This window comes from Diabrotica virgifera, chromosome 2 (assembly GCF_917563875.1).
Source record: "Diabrotica virgifera virgifera chromosome 2, PGI_DIABVI_V3a".
NCBI lineage: Eukaryota > Metazoa > Arthropoda > Insecta > Coleoptera > Chrysomelidae > Diabrotica > Diabrotica virgifera.
This window is the reverse complement of record NC_065444.1, coordinates 93540465-93563394: the sequence shown is the minus strand read 5'-3', so window position 1 is coordinate 93563394 and position 22930 is coordinate 93540465. Positions and strand designations below refer to the sequence as shown.

General features: G+C 33.0%; 1 protein-coding gene across 3 annotated transcripts in view; it reads left to right on the top strand.

The window, feature by feature from the left end:
• LOC114349493 (uncharacterized phosphotransferase YvkC) overlaps positions 1 to 22930 on the top strand; it is a 118587-nt gene that overhangs the window by 3716 nt on the left and 91941 nt on the right. For all 3 annotated transcript variants that reach the window (XM_050643850.1, XM_050643848.1, XM_050643849.1), the window contains exons 2-3: positions 5817 to 5944; positions 19082 to 19217. In XM_050643850.1, coding sequence (XP_050499807.1) covers positions 5817 to 5944; positions 19082 to 19217 — 264 coding nt within the window. The remainder of the gene's footprint in view (positions 1 to 5816; positions 5945 to 19081; positions 19218 to 22930) is intronic.

Sequence of the window (22930 nt, the reverse complement as noted above, 5' to 3'; positions counted from 1 at the left end):
TACTCATTTTTAATTTGATTGTTTTTTGGCACTCCACTCATCCATCTAAGCATTCTCATTTCCGCCACATGCATTCGTTGTTCCTCTTTCTTTTTCACTGCCCAACATTCAGTTCCGTACATCATAGCCGGTCTTATGGCTGTTTTATAGAATTTTCCCTTCAACTTCATTGGAATTTTCCTGTCACACAGCACACCACTCGCTTCCTTCCACTTCATCCATCCAGCCCTAATTCTACTGCATGCATCTCCATCTATTTCTCCATTACTCTGTAATACCGATCCCAGGTACTTAAAACTATTGCTTTTTACAATCAGTTCACCATTCAAAGATACCATTTTATTTGTAGTAACTCCATCTTTAAATGAACATTGCAAATACCTACTGCCCTGCTCCCAATTTTTTTCTGCTTTTTCTTGGCATTTTGATTGGTCCTTGAACGAAAAAAAAAACAATTAGGTAAATACTGACATGCTGTTTTACGTAAAAATTAATACTTTGTGGCGTTAAACTCAAAAGCACACTTCCGTTTCCTTTTAAATGCCTCTAAAACATTTTATATAAAAAAATAAAAAATAAAAAACTAAAGCCAAATGACAGGACAACATTGCCCACTTGGATTTTATTTTATAAAGAAGAAACATGTAATCCTTGATAAACGTTTCATCTCAAATTCAGTTAAAACAATACTAAATAAGACGCATCAACAAATATTTAGTTAATATTCCTACTGGTGTATACCCAGCAGTGCTTAGATTTTACCCTAAAAAAACTACAAACACGTGTTCAAATTTCTTACCTTACTACAAGCATTACACTTCACTCACACAGGTTATATTACACTGTCTTGATTTATGCATGTTTCTTAGTGCGCGCTTAAACGTCTGTGGTACTTTGTTATGTTGCCAAGTATTTTTTTTACAAATATTATAACCCTTACAGTGGGCAAAGTTGAACCCACTGGGCAAAGTAGGCCATGTTTACGGTACTCTGTCTTTGTCCTGCTAAGTTTTAAACCTTTTTCCTCCAGAGCTTGTCTCCACTGTTACAGTTTTTGTTCTAAGTCTCTTTCACTATTTCCTACTAACACGACATCATCAGCATACATTAAGCACCATGCAATGTTACCCTGTAGTTTCGCTGTTGAGAATAAATACGGACTAAGCACCGATCCTTGGTGCAATCATACTTTCACATGAAATTTATCAGTCTCTCCCACATCTTTCCTAACACTAGTCGTTACTCCCTCATACATATCACATATCCCTCACAATCTTTTCATATTCACCTGGGACTCCTTTCTTATTGAGTGCCCACTACAGAATCTCTCGAGGAACTCTATCATATGATTTCTCAAGATCAATGAATACCATATGAGCGTTTGTTTCTTTACTCCTATATTTTTCCATCAACTCACTTATCGTGCTACATTAAATCGTAATTACTAAAAATTTAAAAAGTATAAAAAAACCAAGTAAACGTGATCTATGCACAAAAGATTGGAATCGTGAGTAGACACAACTCATTTTTATATATTATTTAAGTTAAATTAAGTACTAAATATAAAAAACTAATTTATTTTCAACTTAACGTAAACGAACCTGTTTACTACCGCATAAAAAATATCATAGAACTTCAACAGAAAGAATATGCTAAGAGATCCATAGGTCGCAAAGAACAACTTCTCCTAGACATAGTCAGTTCTACCCAGGCATACATGAAAAAGGAACCTTTGTACTGCCTTCGGTGACTAAAAGAAGGCCTTTGATTAAGTGCCGCGCGAATGGCTTGTAGATATGTGGAAAATATATAAAATTGATGATAATATAGTGGGTTTTACTACTACTGTTTTTTTTTCTTTTTTAAGGATGTAGTAAGGCGCCGAAGCTAACCAACTAGTGGCCCTTATGAACTTGTAGTAGACCTCTCGGAACCGCTTCCTGCATTACCTCAAGAGGTGAAGTTGTATTTGGTGGAATGAGACGTGAGGTACGTCCACCCGTTCCCTTCGGGAAGGGTTTAGGTGGTTCCCTCTCCATTTTTTGTCCCTGTATTCTCCTGTGTCTTCTCTCTTCCTGTTTTCCCTAATCCCAAGTACGCTCCGCGCCTGTTATTTAGCACTCCTAGTTGTCAATTTCCCTTCTTTTATTGGACATTATTGTCGTAGCCATCTGGTTTATGATCTTCCAATTTTCTTTGCTCTCCAACATCTTATGAACTATGTTTTCTGGGGTGAGTATTCCAAGAACATTTTCTGCCCTATTTCTTTCCAGGCTCCACCTCTGAAATTCGAAGAATGTGTGTTCTGCGGTATCCCTTAAACTGCAGTAGAAGCATTCGTCTGTCTGGCTTATCTTAAATCGATGTAGATATTCTCTGAAACCTCCATGTCCTGTTAGCATTTGTGTTATAAAATGGTTGACTTGGCCGTGCTTTCTATTTATCCAGGTCCTTATGTCCGGTATCAAGCGTTTGGTCCATTGCCCCTTATCCTCATTCAGTGTCCATTTATTTTGCCATTGATCGATTATTGATCTCCAAACTTCTGCTCTGTTCTCGCCTTCTCCTACTCTTATTCGTTCTTCGACAAGCAGTTCTATGGGAGGTACCCTCGCTACTGCTAGAAGGGCCATAGTGGAGGTAGTTCTATATGCACTGGCTATACGTATGGCTATCTTCCTTTGGACAGAGAGAAGGACGTTTCTATGTACTTGTTTTCTTAGAGCCCTTTGCCATATCTCTGCTCCGTAGAGTATTATGGAATTTGCCACGGAGCACAGTAGTCTTCTTGTGGATTCCTTGGGACCTCCTACGTTAGGCATAATTCGGCTGAGGTTTCCAATTGCCTTGTTTGCTTTCTCTGCTATTTTGCGAACATGTATTCCCATCCTCATGTTTTTGTCCATATTTATGCCTAGATATTTGATGCTATCCCTACTCGTGACAGTCGTATTCTCCAGTTGTATAGAAATGTCTTTAATTTTTCTTCCCGCGGCTAGGAGGACTATTTCAGCTTTTTTAGATGCTAGTGTTAGCTTCTTTCTTTGCATCCATTCCGTCACGTCTTCTATCACTTCACGTGATGTATCTTCTAAGCTGGCGGCATCTTCGGCTACCACAACTACTACGAGATCGTCGGCATACCCAATAAATTTGACACCTCTAGGAACTGGTATCCTAAGCACTCCATCGTAGTAGATGTTCCAGAGGGTGGGCCCTAGGACGGATCCTTGGGGGACTCCACACGTTACTTTCATTTCCTTATTGTTTCCTATATATAGGATACGATTTTCTAAATAGCTCGCAAGAATATTAAAAACGTATGGGGCTATATTTCTACGGCGAAGTTCCTCAATTATACCCTCCCACGGGGCTCTATTAAAGGCATTCTGGACGTCTAGTGTTATCAATGCACATTGTCTTCTTCCTACTCTTTCGTTTGCCTCGTCCGCTATCTCCTGTACTCTCTTTAGTGCTTGTACGGTTGACTTTTGATTCCGGAATCCGTATTGTTCCGATGCTAGGTCACCAGTTTGAACGATCTGTTCCTTTAGCCTACCTAATATAAGTTGCTCGAAGAGTTTTCCTGACATTCAGTACACAAATTGGTCTGTATGCTTTATCGTTTTGCCCTGGTTTATTCTTCTCGATGAGTATGAGCCTTGCCTGCTTCCACGTGTCGGGAAAAACTCCAATCGAGAGGAGCCTGTTTAATAATCGCAGCAGTTTAAGCGGATGTTCATTTGCCACGGCTTTGATAACTTCGGGCGGTACGCCATCCGGACCTTGTGCCTTCTTGGGTTTAATACGGTCGGTCGCCGTTTGTAACTCTTCTAGTGTAAAAGGTGGGATTTTCTCCTTTAATACTGGCAGTTTATTCCACCTTACTTCTGGATCCGAGGGAAAAAGTCGTTCTGCGATTTGGTATTGTTCCTCGTCGGACAAACATGTCGGTAATCTATGTATCCACTTGTCAGTAACTATGCGATATCCCTTGCCCCATACATCGTTATCGACCTCCTCTATAACTTTTTTCCAGGCATCGCTCTTGGCTTCCAGAATAGCCTTCTTTAGGGCTCGTCGACTTTCCTGATAGCGTTCGTTCAACAACAGTTTTTGTTATGCGTTGTTTGCTCTATTTGCCTTGGTCTTGGCTCTTCTGCTTTGGTTGCAGGCAGTCCTCATCTCTGCCACCTTTTCTGACCACCAGTAGACTGGTTTCTTCTTTCCTCTACAATGTTTTTTGGGAAATACCTCATCACACGCGCTGGTAATGTCTGCCATGAGCTGTTCGGCTGTCATATTATCACTTCTGTTCTCGAGCTTTACGCCGATTCTATACGTGAGTGCTTGGATTTTATGCTCTACAACTCGCCATCCTTTGCTTACCGGTGTGGGGTCTTGATGTTTATTATTCTGTTTTATTTCGTAGATGATGCTCTGATGTGGGCTTAGGTTTTCTTCCTCCAGCACCTTCCAGTTGTGTATACATTTAGCTAGTTTCCTTGTCGAAAAGGTAACATCAATGATTGATCCGTAGTCTCCACGAACGAATGTAGGGGTATTTCCTTTGTTATGAACTATAAGGTTCTCTTCGGCTAGCCATTCTGCCATTATTTCACCTCTCCTGTCGTCTCTATTCGAGCCCCATTCAACTGATTTGGCATTAAAGTCCCCTCCTACGAGTATTTCTTTTTTATGTTTTTTCATACTTGTCCTAAGTCTGTCAAGAAACTGTGTATAGGTTTGTATATCCACATTAGGCGACATATAACAGCTGTATATCACCATGGTGCCTATTTCAATCCATGTGAAACCTTTGTCTCCACCATGCTTAAGAACTTTAGTGTGGTTGTTGATTACTTTGATTGCCGCATCCAGATTTTGTTCTACAAACCAATGGCCTGTTATAAGTTTTTTTCTGTTCGGTTCAGAGATCAGGATTATATCTACGTTTTCTTCTTCGCACTTTTTGAATAGTAGGTCAGTTCCCGCAGGACTCCTATCGATGTTTACTTGTAGCAGTTTTGTATACATTTTTGTCAAGCTTACGAAAAGACACTGTCTAGTCGGCATTAGGTTAGCAAATAAATATGCATTTAGTTGACATGGCATGTACAAAATATTTTTTTTCTTCTTTTGTGACCTACAAAATATTGTTAAAAATAATTTTTCTACGTAAGTTAATTATTATTGTGAAAGCTTTAGGTCTTCCTCTTATTTTAATTTTGGACGGTAATACTATTTCACTTATAACTAAAAAAATATATATTAATTTATAGCCTCTTATCTTTTCATACTGTTTTAAAATGTTGTTAAACTCATTGAAAGAACTAAATAATTTTCCACACTCCATAGTTAAATTAAAAACAAACACTAAAAAAATAAAAAATAAGAAATCTCTTTACTAATCAATATTAAAGTGTAAACACAAAGCGATTAGACAAATTCTAACACTCTACACTCTGACTATCTGACACTCGCGGTATATACTTACCACTTACCACAGCATACACGCGGCTCAAGTTAGCGTGTATGCAAACAACCAGTAACAGTGCACGCTAAATAGTGACGTCACTGACTTGATGACGTTTCGCGTGCACCTAACTTTTTTATTTGCGTACACGTTAGCGTGTACCTAGACACAGCGTATTCCCAACTAAAATAATAAATTGATATGACAAAGTATTAATTAGTAAAATTCAAATAATGAGTCTTCTGATTTTTGCGTGATATTCACTTTGTATAGTGGAAGACCGCATACTATAGTGACACCAAACATTTTTACCAATTTTAACTAGAAATTTATATTTAAGGTTTATTGTGGAGAATACTCAGGTTCCTAAGTAAAAGTGTAAATAAAAAGTTTAAAGAAAAATATGCTCAGACAATTGACAGCTTGAAAGAAAACGTTGAAACCGAAATTATCATTCCTACAATAAAAGTGAGTATATGTATTAGAGCATTACGTAATAACTTCTACTAACTAATTGTTTTCAATTTTAACGACAGTTTTTTTTAACAAACTTCACCTTCCCTTACCTATTCTGGATTGGTCGATTAGGTTCGTAATAGTCTTGTTGTATAAGTTTAGTTAGGCGTTAATTTTAAGAAATGTTGCTGGCTAAATGGGTACAGCTCCCAAATGCCACAAAAGAAAAAGAACAAAAAAAATAAACAAACAAAAATCTCATATAACGTTCTATATGACAACATAACTTTGATACTTATATTACAGATAGTTATCTTTATTTCACACTAAAGAGAAAGAGAAACAGTGGCCGGTAGCTGCTGTAGTAAATAGTGGACATAGTGCTATTTACCTCTTCAAGATCTTTTGGGTCATCTTACTAAATGTTTACTAAAAATGCATTATAAAATGTTAAACTTTAATTTGATTTTCCTTCATGACAAACATTACAGGGTAAAGTGTAAAACTTAATATTTGTTTACATTTAACGACAGGGATACAGGGATGTACACAGAGGTATAGAGTTTCATGTCCACATGGTGCCCTCTGCCTCTAAACAAAATGTGACATGATACTTTTTATAAAGGGCTTATCTTTGTTATTTTATATAGTAGGACATAGTGCTTTATACCTCTGTGTGGAGAATTAAAAGTTCATTATAACTGCAGTATAATCCCAATATTGACAAAGATGTACATAGTGCCTTTCACCTCTGGCATACAGATATGTCAAGTGTAAGTTTTACTTTTAATAAAATTAAAAGTAATATTAAAAATAAAACTGTTGGGAAAAATCTTCTGGTAACACCTTAGTGGATTCTAAAATTTGCAAACCAACGAATTGCCGGAACAAAGAAGGGCGAGGGAGATCTAAATAGTTGCATCTCACTTCCCGCCTGTCCAGCTGGTAAAATTTCAGTGAATATTATTCCCCCATACTCAGAATAAGATTAAAACTAATATAAATAAATAAATATTTCGTTGTAAAACGAAAACAAAAGCCGTCTTATTTTTATTAAACACTTTTATTTAGTTCAATAGTTTGCGTCAAAGGGCCTAGCCGGGTAAGATGATGAAAAGTGCCCCCAACTCGATTCGAGTTCCATATAGGTCACCGTTTAGCATATATAGTGAAACTAACTTTTTGAAATTTTTAGCCCCCTAGGTGGTCATGTGACCCACCTAGAGCCTAATTAGGCTTTTTAAGTTTTTATTTTTTATCTCAGCCGCATCGAGAGCTAGCGAAAAACTTTAAATAAAAAAGTTGTAAGCTTTAAAAAGTTCTGTCCGAAAAAAAATTCTTTTTTAATTTTTTGCGGGAAATTTAAATTTTAGAACGATTTTAAAATTTTAAATGAGTATAAAAAAATAACTAATACATTCGTTTCCACGAAAAAAATATATAACGTGTATTTGTGCATAGTATTTCACCCTGAATTTTTTCAAATTTTTAAAATTGGTGAAACGCACCTCTAAAAATAAAAAACCGCATTTTGTAGGTTTTTTTTTTCATTTTTTGATACAATGTTACACATATTTTTCAAAAAACGTAATACCGTCACTAGAATAGGTAAAAAACTGAAAAATAATTGGGATTTGTTTAATAAAAAAATTTTGTAATCCCATCCATTTTCAATATACAGGGCGTTGAAGAAAACAAAATTTTACACATTTTTTACGATTGTGCCGAAACTACTGGCAACATTGTAATAAAATTTGGCGATTTTTAAGAGGTAGTTGTTGTGCATTTTTTGACATACAATTAAGAATTTTATAAAAAATGAATAACCATTTTCAATTTCGTTGCAAAACGAAAACACAGCCGAACCATATTCTAGTCCAATCAGAGAGTGCTGCAAGCACCCCTACCGGTTTCGAAACTTATTAGTCTCTTATCAGGAGGCACATATGCTGCTCTCCCTGATCCAACCAAAACAAACCCCAGCAGCTAGTCTTTTTGCTAGCAGTTGCCGCTAGGGCATCTATGCCATTTCGTTCGTTGCAACCCGGGACTGCACGCTGGGGTTTGTTTTGGTTGGATCAGGGAGAGCAGCATATGTGCCTCCTGATGAGAGACTAATAAGTTTCGAAACCGGTAGGGGTGCTTGCAGCACTCTCTGATTGGACTAGAATATGGTTCGGCTGTGTTTTCGTTTTGCAACGAAATTGAAAATGGTTATTCATTTTTTATTTACATTTACTCTGTGTGAAGTATGAAGGGAACCATTCTCGTTGGAACTTTACCGCGCTGAGCAGATGGGACGTGAATTGTAAATTGTAGAATTCCCTCATCTTCCTTAGTCTCAGCATCCGTATGGCTTGCAAATTGTAGAAGCCTCGGAGGTGTAACCAGAGAAGGTTCCCATTGTTTTCATTCTGGTGGGATGTAGAATAGCATTATGTTGTTTTATATGATATTAGAGTGAAAACTTAGTCTTTAAGAATTTTATATTTATCATTGGCGCGTATACGGGTAATAGTCTGAAATTTTTAAAGAAAAAAGATAGTACGCCACTGACATATTTCAAATTAACAATCCTTTTTGAATTCCTCGTTTAATTTGTGACAAAAAATCTATCTTCCTATTTTTTCATACGACGCGCCATTTTTATTCAAAAAATAAAACATCTTAACCCTTACAAAGTATTCGAACTTCTATTAGTAGTTTCTACATCTACATACGTAAACTCGGACGTCCATTATAAAAACTAATTCGAATACTTTGGAAACGTTAAGATATTTTATTTTTTGCAGCAAAACGGCGCCTCGTATGAAAAAATGATAAGATAGTTTTTTATCGAAAATTGAATGAGGAATTTAAAAATGATTGTTAATTTGAAATATGTCAGTGGCGTACTATCTTTTTTCTTTGAAGTTCAGACCATTACCCCTAAGCGCGCCAATGATGAGTATAAGATCCTTAATTGTATGTCAAAACATGCACAATAACTACCTCTTAAAACCCGCCAAGTTTTATTACAATGTTGCCAGTAGTTTCGGCAAAATCGTAAAAAATGTGTAAAATTTTGTTTTCTTCAACGCCCTGTATCTTGAAAATGGATGGTGTTACAAAAAATTTTTTATTAAGCAAAACCCAATTCTTTTTAAATTTATTACCTGCTCCAGTGACGGTGTTACCTTTTTTGAAAAATATGTATAAAATCGTATCAAAAAACGAAAAAAAAAACCGAAAAAATGCGGTTTTTTATTTTTGAAGGTGCGTTTCACCAATTTTAAAAATTTGAAAAAATTCAGGGTGAAATATTATACAAAAATACACGTTATATATTTTTTTCGTGAAAATGAATGTCTTAGTTATTTTTTTATACTCATTTAAAATTTTAAAATCGTTCTAAAATTTAAATTTCCCGCCAAAAATTAAAAAAAAAATTTTCGCACAGAACTTTTTAAATCTTACAAATTTTTTATTTAAAGTTTTTCGCTAGTTCTCGATGCGGCTGAGATAAAAAATAAAAACTTAAAAAGCCTAATTAGGCTCTAGGTGGGTCACATGACCACCTAGGGGGCTAAAAATTTCAGAAAGTTAGTTTCACTATATATGCTAAACGGTGATCTATATGGAATTCGAATCGAGTTGGGGGCACTTTTCATCATCTTACCCGGCTAGGCCCTTTTTAGACGTTAATTTGACTGCCTTTTCTCCAATGCAAATGAATGAAAATTTGCAGATATATGCATTTGCGGGAATAATACACGAATAGTCAATAAAAAAAACATTTTTATGTTTATTAATTGTTTAAATAAAAAAAAACGATTTTAATGGAAAATGCTTAAATTCTCTTGTTTTTTACGATGTAAAAACTTAAAACTTTTACGGATTGTAGCTAATGATATGAACCATACATAATTTCACTTTTTGCGTTATATATTAATTGTTTACGTTATGCTTCATAAATAAACAATAAAGTTTCAAATTTTTTGCCGATTCCGACTACTTTTCATTTAAGTACATGTTATGTTTTATACATATTTTAATAAACATGACGATATATTTTAATGTTTAAAAAGTGAAAGACTACAAAGTAAAAAATAAAAAAATATGAAAAAAATTTTTTTAAGAAACGCTTTTCTTTAGTTAGTGACTACGAGTGACTAAAATTAAAAATTAAAAACAATCAACTAAAAAGCAAAAAATAAAAAAAATTGAAAAAATCTAACACATTCGTTAAAGAAAAGCGTGGGGCTAAACTGTTTATTCGATGAAGACGCGCCACGCTTTTCTTTGACGAATGTGTTAGATTTTTTCAATTTCTTTATTTTTTGCTTTTTAGTTGACTTTTTTTAATTTTTAATTTTAGTCACTCGTAGGTACCTAACTAAAGAAAAGCGTTTCTTAAAAAAAAATTTTTTCATATTTTTTTTTGGTTAGTTCAGAGACCGCCAAAATCACTCTGACCAATATCCATCTTTGTTAGGATTTCCTCAGAGAGCGCATATTTGTTTCTCTCTGAACAACCAAACTTCAGGCGGCCAGCATCGATTCACAACGAAATAACCTGATGGTGTGGGTGTCGTAGCGACATCTGCTAAAAACAAGTGTAAATTTTACTTTTAATAAAATTAAAAATAATATAAAAATAAGCATATTATTTTTACAACTAAATAGTCATTTATTTATATTAGTTTTGCTCCTATTCTAAGTAAGGGGGACCAATCTTCGCTAGAATTTTACCAGCTGGACAGGCAGGGAGTAAGATGCAACTATTCGCCAATTCGTTGCTTTGCAAATTTGAAAAACCACGAAGGTGTCACCAGAAGATTGGTTCCAATAATTTTATTTTTGATATTATTTTTAATTTTATTAAAAGTAAAACTTACACTTATTTTTAGTAGATGTCGCTACGACACCCACACCATCAGGTTATTTCGTTGTGAATCGATACTGGCCGTCCGAAATTTGGTTGTTCAGAGAGAATAAAATATGCTCTCTCTATGCGAGGAAATCGTAACAAGGATGGAAACCGGTCAGAATGCTTTTGGGGCTCTCTGAACTAACCAAAAATAAGACGGCTTTTGTTTTCGTTTTACAACGAAATAATTATTTATTTAATTATAAATATATGTCAATATATATATATATATATATATATATATATATATATATAGTAAAGTTTTGAATATTGGGGAAATCTGCAAACCAAAACTCAATGCGTATCAATTGTACGGCCTAACGTTTTCGTGAATGATTATTCACTTCTTCTATATATATATATATATATATATATATATATATATATATATAGTGACTAAACACCCCTTTAGGGGTTACGCCGCTTACGCTCTCTAGATCTATGGTTTGAGGTAGATCAGTCCTCATGTTCGTTATTTAATTTTCTCGGTTATTTTTCTCCACTCTTTCCTGTCTCTGGTTTTTTCTTTCCAGTGTCGTATGCCCGCCTTGTTGAGATTACTTACTACTTCTTGTAACCATGTAGATCTTGGTCTTCCACGTCTTCTCTTGCCAGCTGGTGTCCATTCCAATATTGAGAATATCGTCGTAGTTGATCCGGATCTCCATATGTGTCCTAGCCATTTTGCTCTTTGCTGTTTTATTTTACACACTATAAATTTCATCCAGTAGCTCAAGGTTCGTTCTTTGTCTAAATTCATTGTCACTTATTTTTATTGGTCCTAGTATTGCTCTTAGTATTTTTCTTTCTTGTATTCTAAGATTTTCCTCTTGTTTTTTTGTCATGCTAAGAGTTTCTGCTGCATACATCATCGTCGGTCGAATTATTGTTTTGTATACTTTCATTTTTGATTTCTTACTCAATAACTTATTTTTAAGTAATTTTTTATTTGCATGGAAGCTCTTATTTGCTGTAATAATCCTTTCTTTGATTTCGGTTTATCTTTCTCCATTGTTTGTTATTAATATTCCTAAGTATTTAAATTTTTCGACTTCTTCAAAAGTGTATTCTCCTACTCTAACCTTTCTCTTTTCAAAGTTTTTGTCAAATCTCATTATTTTGGTTTTTTCTTGGTTTATTTTTAATCCCATTACTTTTCCTTCTGTTACCAATTCGTTTAACATTCGTTCCATTGTTTTTCTATTTTTTGTTATTAGAACAATATCATCAGCGTATGCTATTATTTGTCCTTCTCTCGTTCGGAGGGTGCCTTTGTTGATCTTCCTGACGATGTATTCTAGGGCAAGATTAAACAGAGTTGCTGATAATGAATCTCCTTGTCTCACGCCTTTATTGATGACAAATTCTTCTGTGTCGCCTACTTGAGTTTTTATGCTAACTTCAGTTCTACTCATTGTCATTTGTATTAATCTTCTTAATTTATTTTGTATTCCCATTTCTTTCAGAGCTACCATTAATTTTGATCTTTTTATTGTATCAAATGCTTGCTGAAAATATATAAAAAGCAGTTCAATTTCTATTTTATATCCATGTGCTTTTTCCATAATTTGTTTAACCGTATGTATGGCATTTATTGTAGACTTTCCCTTAACAAATCCGCATTGATAGTGTCCTATGATATTCGTGGTAGCTTCGGTCAGTCTTCGTTGTATTAAGGCGGACATGATTTTATATGCTGTGTTTAATAGCGTCAGTCCTCTGTAGTTATTGCACATCTGTTGATCTTTTTTTTTATGAATCGTGATAATTTGTCCTTTATGCCATTCTTCCGGCATTTTTTCTTCATTCCAAATGTCTTTTATTAAATTGTATAATTTATCTTTTAATTCTTCACCACCATATTTTATAAGCTCCATATTGATACAGTTCGATCCTGAGGCTTTACCATTACGGCTGCTATTAATAATTTCCTCAACTTCCTCTTTTGTTGGTATTTCTAGCTGGTTTCCTAACATCATTGTCTCTTCTTCTATGTTTTCATTTAGGTCTTGGTCTTCTTGTTCTGTTAATAATTCTTTAAAATAGTTATTCCAAATTTCTTTATACTCTTCATCGTTTTCTGATACTTTTCCATTTTTATCTTTTATGCCTTTTATCTTTCCTTTAAAAGTTTTGTTCTGCTCACTAATTTTCTTATAGAATTCTTTTGTGTTTCTGTTCTTACTTTCTTTTTCTATTTCTTTTATCTTATCATCCAACCAGTCACGTCTAAATTTCCTTATTTTTTTCTTGCATTCATGTCTTATTCTATTGTATTCTTCCCTATAATCCTGTCTATTTGTTCTTATCCACATTTGTCTCATTTCTACCTTCTTTTTTAGCATGTTATGGCATTCTTCGTTATACCATTCTTGTCTTTTTTGTTTCTTTTTATCCCGATGTGTACATCCGCTGTTTCATTTATACATTTTTTTATATTTCTCCAATCTGTTTCTATATCCTTTGTAGGTTTAGATTGTTCCTTCAGTTTTTTGTTCATGTCGTCAGCATACTTAATCCTTATGTCTGGAGCATTCAGTTTTTCTACGTGCCATTTATTTTTTGTTGTCGTGTTTTTTAGAGTTCTTTTGACTTTTTGTCTTACCTTTGCAGTCACCATAAAATGGTCTGTGTCTGCATGTGCACCTCTGTAGGTTCTCACGTCTGTTACCGATGTTTGCTTCCTTCTTGTAATCAGTATATGGTCTATTTGTGACAATGTTTTTTGGTCTGGGGAAATCCACGTTACTTTATGATATTTAGGATGTTCGAATTTTGTACTAACGATAATCATATTGGTACTAGCTGCTAGGTTACATAATCGTTGACCATTGTCATTAGTTTTTTCGTGTATTGTGTGCTTACCTGCTACTTGGTTAATGTAGTCTTCCTTGCCTATTTGGGCATTAAAATCTCCCATTACCAGTATTGTGTCTTCTCTAGGTAAATTCTCTATTGCTCGTTCGAGTTCCTCATACAATTTGTCTTTTTCCTCCGCAGCAGTACTTTCAGTTGGGGCATATACGTTTATGATTGATATATTAAATGGTTTGGCGTTAATTCTCAGGTAAGCCATGCGTTCATTTATTGGTTTAAATTGCATAATGTTATTTTTTATTTTTCCCATAATTATGAAAGCAACTCCATATTGACCTTGTTTTTCATGTCCCGAGTACTGTAGTGTGTAGTTTTTTTATTTATTTCTCCTTGACCTGCCCATCTAATTTCTTGAATCACTGCAATATCAATGTGGTATCTTTCTAGTTCTGAGACGATCTCCTGCATTTTTCCTAGTTCAAGCATTGTTCTGATGTTCCACGTACTTATTTTTATTTGATCACATTTTTTCGTTTTTTTTATTATATTTTTTTCTATTCGTGTGTTTTATTTTATCTAATCTGTTCAGATCCTTTTCCTTTGCCATTTTCGTGTCCGTTTTTTGTGTTGTATCCGATATTTGTTGTTTTATCAGTTTTTTGGCGTGTCTTGGTTTGCCCTTTCCAATATGTCAATATACGCATATCAATAGCAATACCCAAGTAGCACAATAAAAACATTTTAGTTTTATTTAAGGTTTAAAAAGGTCTTATTGTGGAAAATAAGAAGATAATGGTTTTAAAGTTACCTTGCAGATATACTCCCAGAACTTTAAAGCTGTTTAGCATTTGCAACTAGTTTTAAAGTATCTAATAAGAGTATCAAATTAGACTAATTAATCTTAAAATTTGTCTTATTGTAGTTTTAAAATAGTTTATTCTCAATTCACTTTAAAACTAATCGGTTTTATAAAGAACTTCCGGACTGTTTGGTTTTATTGGATTCTAGTTTGTTACCTTTCAGTTTTATTGCAGTTTTAAAGATTCTCCTAAATAAAACCTACTATTAAAACTACGGCCGTCTCACTTCCAACATGTGAACAAGTCATATTTCTACATCTCAGATGTTACCTAGGGCAAATTAGAAAATATTTTAAACATCCTGGCTTAAGGTAACATTTTCAACCAACGTTTCCTTGACGGACTAATTTTACTGGGCTTTGACCCACATATTTTTGTATAATACTATCTTGGTGGTTAGCATGTACCTTGCACGTAAGCACTGATGATGACTGGTAAACCAGTCGAAAACTAGTTATGTGATCTTGATGTGGCCCTTTTGAGGGTTTTTTAAATATACGTTTTATACATGATTTTACTGTTTTTTTCTATTACATGGTATACAGCCAACTACAGGAAAACTTTTTCCTTGTGGATTTTTAAATATTTTTATTATTTTTATTTTTTAATCTCCAAAAATCAGAAATTTTAGGGCTCCTGCGTTATTTAGACCTATTTTTGTTAACATTATCAATAAAGTTAGGTGCGCAACTGTTTTTCTATCTTGACAGTCCGAAATAACCAAGTACTTTTTATTATTTTATTGTTAGAAATACGTATCTACCTATCATAACACATGTAAAAATTTGTGGGCCTATAATATGGAGTATATGGGTTTAAAGAATCATGTAATATGATAAATTGTCTTTAAAAGTCTACATTTAAGAGACCTTTTTAAGTTTGCTGTAAAACTGCTTGCAGTTAAAGTGTCTTTTAACATGGTTTTAAAAGCAACTTCACAGCAGTTTTAAAACCCGTTGCTTAAGAAATCAAAGTTTTAAGGTTTTTATTTTTGGTTTCATTGACCTCTCTCAGAGTGGGCTCTTTTATGCTGAAAGCGGTTTTATTGCAACCTTAAGGTTCACTTAAAAACCAAATGTTTTAATTTTAGTTTTATTCTACAGTTTTAAAGCATCCTTAAAAGACTTAATAAACCCGTTCGGTGCTACTTGGGTAGCGCTTTCCTGCTAAACTTGACGGTAGCCAAAAAACTAATATTACCCCAGGCTGTGAGTGAAAAAACGTGATATAATTCAGGAATTTTTGAAACCTATCAGGTGTTGTAAAGGACGATGCCAGGAATAACTTATACTAAAATGTGACCAAAAATATTGTGAGCTTTTTTTTTAATTGCTATTTTCATTTGTTAAATTAGCAATATTTAAAGATTTTTAATTTTGCAGCTTAGGATATTGATTTTAGAGAAAAACATTTTGATAGAAAGTTGTAGTAAATTAAAAAGCCTACAATTTGAGCTATGGTAAGTTTAATTTTGTTTATTCGTTATTGCAAAACAGCCTGCGAAATGTCCAAAATGGCCGTTTTTTACAATTGCATTATTTATTGTACAAATATTATTTTTTTATTTTTTAAAGTTATTAAATTTTTTAAAGTTTTAAAATGAAGATCTTTCAATTCCAAACATAAAAAAAATTGTAAGGCCGGATTAACGAATTTGTTGCTTAGATATTATAAATTGTTTATCCCAAGAGGTCAAATGTCGAAGGCTATAACTTTTTGAAAAAAAATCGTAGAGAGTTGGTGAAACATCCAATCTCCTTCTAAAGAGTTATGTTTTCATATTCTGATCTAAATAAATGCGTAAAACATTTTTAAACCTCTAATTTTTGGGTTTGAAAATAAGGGGGCAAATTTCGTTAAAACATTTAGAGCTGAAGCGGCCCAGTACATCCTATAAGTTTTTAACTTACAGATTACTCTTGCTGAAGACGAAACGAAGATTTATAAAAAAGTAAAAAATTTCCACGACCAACTGAAGCCCAGCTAAATGTTGGGTTTGAAAATAAGGGGGCAAATTTCGTTATAAACATTTAGAGCTGAAGCGGCCCTGTACATCCTATGAGTTTCTAACTTACAGATTATTGTTGCTAAATACGAAGCGAAGATTTATAAAAAAATGAAATAATTTTACAACCAACTGAAGCCGAGATAATTGTTTATTTTTTCTTAAATCGTAGTGCCTTTATTTATAACAATTAAGAAATTATTTTACAGTCATTGACTAAAGAAAGACTTATATTATCTTAAAATAAAAATTATTATAACTTAAATTACATTTAATTATTAAAAATTATTTTTAAAATCGGTGCTTTTGCGAGCGGCCGAATTTTGCAAATCGCCCGGCTCGCTTCAAATCCGTTCGCTCGGAAAATTTATACTTAACTTATTAAATTTTGACCGAAAACAATTTAATAATATTACCATTATAATATACAGTATATTTACCACTGTGTTTGTTTTTCTTGATAAACTTTTGTATGTGAAATCTCATTTCTGAAGAAATATTACAAAAATGATACATATATATGAAATATATAACTATATTTTTAATTTTTTCATTGTTATATAAATATAATAATAATAAAGTTACTTTTTATTATATAATATAAAACTTTTTCTTCTTGTAGTGACTATCCGTTTTGGATGTTGGCGACCATCATGGCAATTTGGCAAACCCCATTTGGAAACTGAGAACCAGGAAGGCGAAGGATTACCTTGCTAGAAAATTTACTTACGTCGTTCAACACATCAACTACAAATCTTTTTAGAGCAGCAATACCGATTTAGTGTGCAAGTACAGATTGCCATGATGGTCGCCAACATCCAAAACGGATAGTCACTACAAGAAGAAAAAGTTTTATATTGTATAATAAGAAGTAACATTATTATTGTTATATTTATATAACAATGAAAAAATTAAAAATATAGTTATATATTTCATATATCTGTATCATTTTTGTAATATTATTTCTTCAGAAATGAGATTTCACATATAAAAGTTTATCAAGAAAAACAAATACAGTGGTAAATAGACTGTATATTATAATGGTAATATTATTAAATTGTTTTCGGTCAAAATTTAATACAAGTTACGTAAAAATTTTCCGAGCGCGCGGATTTGAAGCGAGCCGGGCGATTTGCAAAATTCGGACGCTCGCAAAAGTACCGATTTTAAAAATAATTTTTAATAATTAAATGTAACTATATTTTATAATATTTTTAATTTAAGATAACATAAGTCTTTCTTTATTCAATGACCGTAAAATAATTTCTTAATTGTTATAAATAAAGGCACTACGACTTAAGAAAAAAGAAACAATTATCTCGGCTTCAGTTGGGTGTAGAAAATTTTATTTTTTTATAAATCTTCGTTTCGTCTTCAGCAACAATATTCTGTAAGTTAGAAACTCATAGGATGTACAGGGCCGCTTCAGCTCTAAATGTTTATAACAAAATGTGCCCCCTTATTTTCAAGCCCAACATTTAGCTCGGCTTCAGTTGGTCTTAGAAATTTTTTATTTTTTTATAAATCTTCGTTTCGTCTTTAGCAACAATAATCTGTAAGTTAAAAACTCAGGATGTACAGGGCCGCTTCAGCTGTAAATGTTTATAACGAAATTTGCCCCCTTATTTTCAAACCCAAAAATTAGAAGTTTAAAAATGTTTTAACGATTTACTTACATCAGAATATGAAAATATAACTCTTTAGAAGGAGATTGGATGTTTCACCAAGTCTCTACGATTTTTTTTCAAAAAGTTATAGCTTTCGACATTTAACCTCTTGGGATAAACAATTTATAATATCTAAGCAACAAATTCGTTAATCCGGCCTTACAATTTTGTTTTATGTTTGGATTTGAAAGATCTTCATTTTAAAACTTTAAAAAATTTAAAAAAATTATTTTTACAATAAATAACACAATTGTAAAAAACGGCCATTTTGGACCTTTCGCAGGCTGTTTTGCATTAACCAATAAACGAAATTAAACTTACCATAGCTCAAATTGTAGGTTTTTTAATTTACTACAACTTTCTATTAAAAAGTTTTTCCCTAGAATCAATATCCTAAGCTGCAAAATTAAAAATCTTTAAAAATTGCAAATTTAACAAATGAAAATAGCAATAACAAAAAAAGCTCACAATATTTTTGGTCACATTTTAGTAGAAGTTATTCCTGGCATCGTCCTTTACAACACCTGATAGGTTTAAAAAATTCCTGAATTATATCCTGAAATCGACCTATTTTTCACCCACAGCCTGGAGTATATATCAAAAATTAGTTGAATTTGTTTGCTGTCAAGTTTGTACCGATGGGTTATGATGTCATTAAATCTATGACGTGCATGCCTAATTGTTTGACTTTTAGTTTATGCACATAAATATAACTAGATATCTAACATTATTCTTTTATTACTTGTTCTGCTTTTATTCCTGAAATGTGTAAAGTTGCATGATCGCCGCAGCAGAATTGCTGCAGTGACATTTAGATTGCTTCGTGTAGTTAAATTTGTGTGCTGGTGTCCCCAGGTCAAAAATAATTTTATTTTTATTATACCTTTCCAGCATTCTGAAGAACAAAGTTTTTATGGTATAGATCAGGAAGGAAACAGCTTGTTGTTAAGAATTACCCTAACAAAAAACACAGTAACCACCGTCTATCTGAATTTAAAAGTTCAAAATGATACCTACACTCTACCAGGTATGTATGAAAAATAATTTAAATTGGTAACTATACCTACTCCATTCCACGAATATACGTCTGTTTTGGATTATCGCGACAACGAATATTTTACTGTGCAAAATATGAAGAACGAAAGTAAATTGCAAATTATATTGTTGTTTATTGTAGTAATTAATTATTAAAGCAAAATACTTTCGTACTTCTTATGTTGCACACTAAAATATTCGTTGTCGCGATAATCCAAAATAGACGTATATTCGTGGAATAATTGCAAAATATAAGAGTATAAAAACCCTGAACTGTAGGCACTCTAACTTTATTAGAATGTGTTGATAAGCAATAAGGCATGAACAAGACAAATTTCTTGATAATGAAAAAATTTATCTAGTTCGATGACATCTTAAAATATGACAAAAAAAGGTCCGGAAGGAGCAGTTGATTTGTAGTGACTAACAAAAGAATTGAAAGTGTTAAGAACCATAATAGGTCTGGATCCCGCATATCAAAAACAAGTTTATTAACAGCAAGCTGAAAATTTGTTAATAGCTTAACGGTGACTATAGTCACAAAGTATATATTACTAGTGAGACAAACTTTGATGTACGGGAACGCTGGAACAGGGGAAGTTTTAATTGTGGAACAGGTTACAGGTTTCGAACGTCAGACTACGAAAACGTCCCATGTATTTTGTCGGACAGAACTTCCAATTGATTTGTTACCCTTTCATTAAACTTTCATGCAAAAATCAGACTACTATTTATCACCAACTGGGCATTGTAATGAGTGGAACACGAAGAACATGTCAAATGACAGGAATCGTGTTGGTTAGTAATAGCAGTCTGATTTTTGCATGAGAGTATAATGAAAGGGCAACAAATCAATTGGAAGTTCTGTTCGACAAAATACATCTGACGTTTGCGTAGTCTGATGTTCCAAATTTTTAACCTGTTCCACCATTAAAACTTTCCCTGCTCCAGTGTTCCCATATATCAAAGTTTGTCCAACTAGACACCGTTAAGCTATTAACAAATTTTCAGCTTGCTATTGATCAACTTTTTTTTTCTTATGCGGGATCCAGACCTATAAAGGAATTTCTCTCAGAGATGGAATAAGCAAAAAAAACACATCAAGAAAAATTGAAGTCAAGATGTTGTGAGCTGGATTAATACAAGCACGATGCGCGAAGCCGCAATAGGGCTTTTCATCGATTGTCATTTGTTTCGAGCTTCTCTCATGTGTCACATAATATTAATATATCTACGTCATACGTCTTTGGTTTGTATCATTGGTTATAACCTGTGATCCAAAATTATTGTCACCATAAGTGGCTTTGAACGACAGAGATAGCTATACAGTGCATGTCTATTCTTAATTCAGATATACTTTCCAGTTTACGTCAACTTTGCAGTGTACGTCAACTTAGCAAGAAAAGTTAGGTTATGTAGAGATGTTGGTGGTGGACATATACCACGGTTCTTAGAGATTACTACGGTTGCCTAAATCGACTAACCAATGAACATTAAGGGTGAGATTACGTCACGAGAGTTTACTGTCATTTGAATTGTAATATGATTTTTTTCGAATCCTGAGAAAACCAAGTATTTTAGAAAAATTTAAACGCGGGATGCAAGATTACATTATTACCGAGGGCGGAAAGCCCCTTAGAATAAACAAGCAGATTCTATTGAATGAAAGAAATATCACACTTCTCTTTTATTTTCAGCCCTGTAACTTATTAAAATAAACATTATAGAAGTTTTCAGGGACTTTCAGCTCTCGGTAATAATGTAGTCTTTCATTCTGAGTTTAAATTTTTCAAAAATATTTATTAGTTTTCTTAGGATTCGAAAAAAATGAATACAATTAAAACACATTGAGAATTTTGACATGCGTCAAAGTTTTGCATTAACTTAATGTAAAATTCTGAACTATTGAATTCCAGCTTCCCTAATAATTATTTTACATCAAAAGACATTAGAAACTATTTGAAGAGGATTGAAATCTGTATTGGAAATAACTGTTAAAATTGGTCTACGTAATTAAACATATTCCAAAATTTTGTAAAAATGTCATACATTTTAGTTTTCAGCCCAAACTTAGGCCACACACAATGCAATAATGTTCACATTTTTGAACTGTCAATATTTTTATTTTATCATCTATTGTTTAAAAACAATACAGTTGATAAGATTTCAGCCCAAACTTAGGCCACACACAATGCAATAATGTTCACATTTTTGAACTGTCAATATTTTTATTTTATCATCTATTGTTTAAAAACAATACAGTTGATAAGATACCCTCAGTTGCGGAGAAAGGATTAATAATAAAGATTTTTTTTATTCAGTCAATGGTGTGAGCACTGTCAGCATAGTAACGTGTGGCCTTACTTTTACACGCATACCTATTGTGGCAAATGTATCATATTTTTCAAAATTTTGGAAAGCATTTAAATCGTAGAACAATTTTAACTTTTGATTTTAATACAGATTTTAATTATCTACAAGTATTCTCTCATGACTTTTGATGTAGAATAATTAGGGAAGCAGGAATTCAACAATTCAGAATTTTACATTGAGTTTCCTATGGGCGTTTTTACGATTCACCACCCGGTATAAGATAAAATGTGTACTATTTGTCTTATTATTTCATAATAACACAAATAATACACATATACACAATAACACACATTCAATGATCGAAAATAATTTAAAAATATGGGAATGTAAACTCTTGTGACGTAAAGTCAAAAATATAAGTCTCCCCACCACAGACGGACAAGACAACCGTAATAAAGTCTAATAACCGTGGTCATATACAGCATCTTGTTTGATTTTATTTATTATTGTTAGATACTTATAATTTTGTTAACTCTTTTTATTTTTGATTAAAGTTCTGTGTTAAAGGCTTTGACTGATTTTTTATGTTTTAGAAAGTTAATCAAAATTAATTGATAAACCAATGATATAAATTCAGATTAAAACAAGACATACGTAATTTTTTGCACAGCTAGCTTTGATCCCAATAATTGTGGATCGCTCGTTATCAATAACGTATGACGTAGATATATTAATATTATGTGACACATGACAGAAGCTCGAAACAAATGACTGAATGAAAAGCCCTATAGAATAAACAGGACATGCCTTACAGCAAGAAATAATGTACTATTTGACATGTCGCACCTTGAAAACAAAAGTGGCACTATACTGAAAACATCAATTTTTAGTTATAGCGACATCTGCATTACTTTTGACTAAACGCTCCTTTTGCAGAGACTCCTGCTGTTCTAATAGCCCGCATAGTTTCTCCTAGAAGTCGCTAGTGTCACTTTTGACTTTTAAGTGTTTTGTCAAAGTGGTAATTTAAAAAGTGGCATTCTATCTGTTTCCGGCGGATTGTTAAGGAAGAAGCACGTCGTGGTAAGTAAAAAAGTGACATTTTTTCTTTAGTGCCGGTTTTTACGTAAATTATGTAGTTATTCTGCCTAGTTAATGAATGAAAAACTGGCATTTTAAGTATAGTTTCGGTTTTTGAATAACCTAAATGACTAAGTTCTTATATCAACGAATTAAATAATAGCATTTTTCGTTAAGTGCCATTTTTTCTAAGGAGTGAAATGAGATTAAACTCTTTTTTGTAACTCGATAAATGTCAAATTTAGTTTAATGTCAGTCTTTTAGTAAAAAAAATTGGACAATCATGCTGTATTTGAATAAATAAAAGATATT